The sequence below is a fragment of the Lygodium microphyllum genome, chromosome 12 (assembly GCF_053477565.2).
Source record: "Lygodium microphyllum isolate KBCC chromosome 12, Lygodium_microphyllum_v1.1.10, whole genome shotgun sequence".
NCBI lineage: Eukaryota > Viridiplantae > Streptophyta > Polypodiopsida > Schizaeales > Lygodiaceae > Lygodium > Lygodium microphyllum.
In genome coordinates this window covers 138,917,684-138,923,103 of record NC_141146.1, presented here as the reverse complement: position 1 = coordinate 138,923,103, position 5,420 = coordinate 138,917,684, and the positions used below count along the sequence as shown (strand labels likewise).

General features: G+C 41.3%; 1 protein-coding gene across 2 annotated transcripts; it reads right to left on the bottom strand.

Moving 5' to 3' along the window:
* Nucleotides 1–1,457: 1,457 nt before the first annotated feature.
* Nucleotides 1,458–3,845, bottom strand: LOC148028344 (xyloglucan endotransglucosylase protein 8-like). 2 transcript variants are annotated; one of them, XM_087689036.1, is made up of 4 exons: nucleotides 3,540–3,845; nucleotides 3,299–3,399; nucleotides 2,920–3,116; nucleotides 1,458–2,226 (listed from the first exon to the last, which is right to left on the bottom strand). In XM_087689036.1, the coding sequence occupies exons 1-4, from the start codon at nucleotides 3,766–3,768 to the stop codon at nucleotides 1,794–1,796; spliced, it is 960 nt and encodes a 319-aa protein (XP_087545162.1). In that variant the 5' UTR covers nucleotides 3,769–3,845; the 3' UTR covers nucleotides 1,458–1,793. The 2 variants fall into 2 exon arrangements, with proteins under 2 accessions (XP_087545162.1, XP_087545163.1); XM_087689037.1 differs by having other exon boundaries at nucleotides 1,845–2,230.
* Between the last annotated feature and the right edge of the window lie 1,575 nt (nucleotides 3,846–5,420).

Below are 5,420 nucleotides of genomic sequence, written 5' to 3'. Positions count from 1 at the left end.
TGGTGCCTCCATCTCCTTCTGTTATGTCGTCTCTCTGTTTTCCTTTTCCTCTCTCCCTAAGTTTCTCTCTTTCCGTATCTCCATCTCTCGTCTTCCCCTCCCCTCCCCCTCTCCCCCCCCTTCACACACACACACACACACACACACACACACACACACACACACAATAAACACAATAAACACAATATAGAAAGAAAAGAGGGAGGGAAGGAGGAAAGGGTTTTCCTCGAGCCTCAAGGACACACACCCACTCCCTTCAAGCTCAAGCTCTCCTTCATAGTTTTTCCCTTTTTTCTCCTTTGCACTCTCCTTGGCCTTCTTCTTCTCCTTCAAGCTCTCTCGGTCTCCCTCCCTCACTCTCTCAAAAAGGCACAAAGCAATTGTGGAGAAAATGCCACAATTGTTTTGATCCATTTGTTTTACACTGCATGACGTCATTGCTAGTAGCATCAATAAAGCAATGTGGACCAAAAACGTTGCCATAGCTCAATTTCCTTGTTGTGCCTCGAGCTAATTGCATATATATTAAGTAATTTTAGTTCCTTATCTTGCAAGTTTTATTGATGTGTAGACTGAAATGCCCATAGAAATTAAAAACTTTTTTGGTATATAAGTTTTACTAACTTTTTGTCAATTACTATTGATGTAAACGTTTACATTATTTAATATAATGCCACTAGGAGTGTAGTTCAAGTGGTTTACATTATTCAATATAATGCCAATAGGAGTGTAGTTCAAATGGTTTACATTATTCAATATAATGCCAATAGGAGTGTAGTTCAAATGGTTGAGTGTGCGGGTGTAAAACTTGAGTATACCCTAGAGGCATCTTTCAAATTTAAGCCCTTCTCCAAAAGAAAAAAACCATAGACAGATAAGTACAAAAAAGATTCCAATATAAATACACCCTTTGCTTGCACTTCATAGATACTTTTTTTTCTTGGTGGCCAACCTACTCTTTTTCTTGGTGATTACCACAAATCATTTAGTGTACTCAGGGTGCTAGTATTTTTAGCATCATTAATACTAGAATTTTCAAACATTGTTGAATTAAAAAATACATGTAATGTATTTTTTTGATATGCAAGCGCTTAAAATAGTAATGATGTGTACCTAGAGGATAGAATCCTTAATGGGAACTGTTGGCTTTCTATGAAGTAAAAATTCAAAAGTGTCCACTTTTTTGTTAGTGTGAGACTGGTTCGCACTGTTCATGAAAAACTTTTTTGGGTGTAAGACACAAAAATCTTCAACTCAAAATTTCACATAAATTTTTAAATCAAACAACATATATTTATCATTTATAAAATTAATTTTTATACTTTGAAAAATCCTAAAAATATATTTAAAAGTTTTACAACTTATCTCACATTAAACCTGGATTTTTGGTGATTCGTGAACGTTGCTTATGTAGCATTGCAGAAGCACAACGGTGGAAGACAGCACAGCGGTGGAAGAATATCGAGCTTTTTGCATTAATTGTAACTGGGAAACGAGCCAGGAAATGCGCTGCAGAAGCATAATTAAGAGCCGGCATGGGCTATGATTGACGCGGAAGAAAGTAAGGCAATTCAACAAATGAAACGAATGAGGTAGACAGAAATTCTGCGGACAAGGTAGAAAGAAGTATAGGATCATCATGGTTCGTCGACTAGCTGCCATGGCTGATGAATGACTAATGTCAGTAGGCTAGACTCGCGACACGCGATACAAGTGGGAGATGGAAGATAGAGGAAGGAATCGATGGGAACTCGTGATGTAGAAATGAACTGCTTGGATGAGATCATGAGAGGCTAGTTGTTGACGGAGCACTCGGGAGGGGCGGTAGGGTAGCGGGCGGTGTCGGAGCAGTAGTCGTAGATGGTGCGCTTGCGCCGGACCCACGAGAGGAAGGTCCTCTGCTTGGAGTTCAGGATGGCGTATCTGGGCGAGTCCCACCAGTTCCCGCCCGCAGTTGGCGACGACGACGTGCCACGGATCTGCCTAGCGCAAGGTGGCGGGCTCGGATTGGAGGACGGGTCCCACTGGCAGGAGTGGGGCTGGAAGGACTTGAAGGAGGCGGTGAAGGGTGCGTGCTCCCAGTTGATCTTGTCCAGCCCTCCCCTCGTCGCCCAGCTCTCCCCGTTCCAGATGCTTGCGAACACTCGCATCGGCTGCTTGCTTGGGTACGCCACCCCTCTCACGTTGTTCTTGAAGACGCGTATCGGCAATCCGTCCACGAAGAACCTGCCTAGCGGATCGATACAGTGTCATACGCACATATACGGAGAGAGAAGCTATAGATCAATACAATGTTATACGCACACATAGAGAGAGAAACTATAAACAAATTCCCACTATGATTCTCACATTGTGAATTTCGTCAACATTATGAGCTTCTGCAAGGGACGGGCGGCAACATTATGTCTGCTGTTAATGATTTATATCAATGGTATGCAAACCTGTAAAGTGTTGATGTTGCAGCTCGCTGCTACTAATACTTCTAAATCCTCCTACTGCTTATCACTGTTGTCAATAGTGCTGTCACTACTAAATTTTACCTGCCACTTCTACTACAAATGCTACAAACAAATAGCACCACTGATATTGCGACTGCGACTGCTAATACTACGGTCAATGTATAAACAGTAAAATATGACCATTGAAACTACTGCTGCTAGTATTAATGCTGCAACTACTGCAAGTAGCACTATACACTATATTACAATATACACTACTCCTATTAGCACTCCTGCCGCTGCTGCTACGGCTTATTATTATTATTATACTTATTATTATTACTGATAACATTAACTGCAAGTGATTCGATGCTTACTGGTAATACTAACCGCAAGTAATGATACTTCTCTGCAACTACTCAACAGCAGTAAAAGTAAATATAGCCACCGAACTGAGCACAGTTGATCTGTTATTACTTACACTATCTGGTCGTGGTTCCACAGCACGGAGTATGTGTGGAAATCGAGGGTTGGATCGAACCAAAGGTTAATGCGTTGCTCCCTCCCTCCTTGCCCATTCGCAAACACATTCGTCTGCAAAGCATACGGCTGCCCAGACACGTTGCCGAGGAACTCAAAATCCAACTCGTCTCTGGTGCTCAGATCCTTTGATGCCATCTGCGTGGACACAAAATGATTAGAATTACAGATTAGATGGAACGTTCGTCAATGTTGATTGCATGATCCTCGATTCGTGCTTTAAATTTTGAGTATCAGGCTATCAATACTCGAAATTTGATAGCATGGTGACATTAGTCCATAATTACAAAACCAGCATTGAGCATATCTACGAGACTTACGTAGAACGAAGTAACTGTTCCAGCAGAGTCGCCTGGGACAAGCTTTATCTGCATGCCGATGCTCCCGAAAAGGAAAGAGCTCCTCGATGCAAACTCGGCACCTGGCAGAACTTCCAATACTCAGATTATGCAAGGAAACCCGGTATCAAACTCTTATGCTGCGCCTGAATGTGTTGTGTTTATAATAGGTTATAATACTACTAGCAGAGCGCCATCTGTTAAATTTCCGAATAGAACATACCTGAGTTACGGTCCAGAGAGAGCTGCATTTGCTGGCCGTTATCAAGGATCTTGGCTTCCCCGCCGGTTCCCCAATTGATTGTGAAATCTTGGTTGAAATTAGCTGCCGGCCTGGTCCCTGCTGCATAAGCAACGCTGGATGATAAGGTCCACAATGATGAACTGCAGACGATCAATACGACCAAAAAAGCTGATACACTGGCCGGTCGGCGACAGGCCATCATAGTCATTCTGAGATGAGCTAGCCTAGAGGCTAGCTGTTCGATCAATCGAGAGAGAGAGAGAGAGGGGGGGTTGAGGGGGAGCCAGCTTATAACAGAGGGTCGAGTTGTAGCCAGGGTTATTTATTAATTTGTGAGAGTAGCTTCTCAGAGAGGTTGATGTTTTTAGTGATACAAGAAGATCTCAACGCGTCGTCCAACAGCTAAGAGGATTGGCATGTTGCGGCTCTTTACTGTTCCGGGAACAATCCAGCCAGCGTGTCGCCACACAGAGAGAGAGAGAGAGAGAGAGAGAGAGAGAGAGAGAGAGAGAGAGAGCGATCCCTAGTTAGATGTTGCACACTTGGACGCCATTTATGTCTACTTTCGTGACCGTTCCTTCTTCAACTTCCTGTATTTACTGCTGTTCCCCTCGTCAATATTAACATCGGATTCGTCCCAAATTTCACCCCTCCAAAATATTAAGGCAATTGCGAGGAATCTATATGCTATTCTATATATCGATACGCTATATCTACACTTCTACATACTATACAGGATTTTACATTTTCTATCCAGTTTAATGTTTTACAATGTAATAGATCTAACTAAGAGCGAAGCCATGCTTAAGTAAATTTGTTTTGCACAAGTTTACGTAGTCAATTATGCAAAAGTCATACTCTTTCCAGGTTAGTGTAGCTACTTTTGAATATGAATGGATAACTACACATCAAAATTATTTAAGATTATGAAGTAGGATTATTACATGATGTTACATGTGGGTTACATTTGTGGCCTAAAGAGAGTGTGGAATTGAAGCGAGAGTAGATGCTACATGAGATAGACCTATTATGTAGCATTTGCCATGGCCAACATATATGAGATAGACGTATACTACAACAATGAACATGGCCAACATATATGAGATAGACCTATTACACAACAATTACCATAGCTAGCATAAAGCTTCCATGGTTTTTGATCCCATATGTTCTTGTAAGATGTCTAAATGTTTTCTTTAGTAAAGTATGACTTAATCTTGGCGTATAATTTAAGCTTGTTTGCAACCCTTCCCTTTCATATCAACAATTTCTAAATGACAATTATATCAATACCTCATTAATGAATCCAATTTCTTTGCCTATGTTGGACCCACCTTCTTCTCCTCCTTTCATCCTCCACCAATAACTTTGGGCCCATTCCTTTTTGGGTCTACGATGCCATATTTTTACCATACACATTATACAATGTATTATGCAACCTTATGTTGCTGAAAGGACATGAGAATCTCCAATGTATTACTCAAAGTTTTGATGCTATCACAAAGGGGTGGGGTAGAGAGAGAGAGAGAGAGAGAGAGAGAGAGAGAGAGAGAGAGAGAGAGAGAGGAACATGCATGCATAGTGCAATCATGAACCTTTGCTCCAAATATGGTACCATGAATTTATGATTAAATCATCAGGTGGCACCATATGGAGAAAGCACTACAAAGAAATAGGCCTATTGACAAACCAATATACACATTTGTTGAAATAAAATAAAATATTATTTGCACATATTGTTGGGCATCTCTATGTGTGTCAAGTCCCTCATTTATTAGCACGTCATCCTGCAAATTAGTTGTGAGTTTCACCATTATTATAGCCATGACCATTGTCGTGCCTATAGATGCATTCTCCTGT

What these genes read in the sequence shown, in the direction of transcription:
- LOC148028344 (XM_087689036.1), bottom strand. Translation starts at nt 3,768, where the DNA reads ATGACTATGATGGCCTGTCGCCGACCGGCCAGTGTATCAGCTTTTTTG. An exon ending in GAACAGTTACTTCGTTCTAC is followed by an intron (nt 3,117 to 3,298) that starts GTAAGTCTCGTA and finishes GTGTCCACGCAG; the next exon opens with ATGGCATCAAAGGATCTGAG. An exon ending in TGGAACCACGACCAGATAGT is followed by an intron (nt 2,227 to 2,919) that starts GTAAGTAATAAC and finishes TCCGCTAGGCAG; the next exon opens with GTTCTTCGTGGACGGATTGC.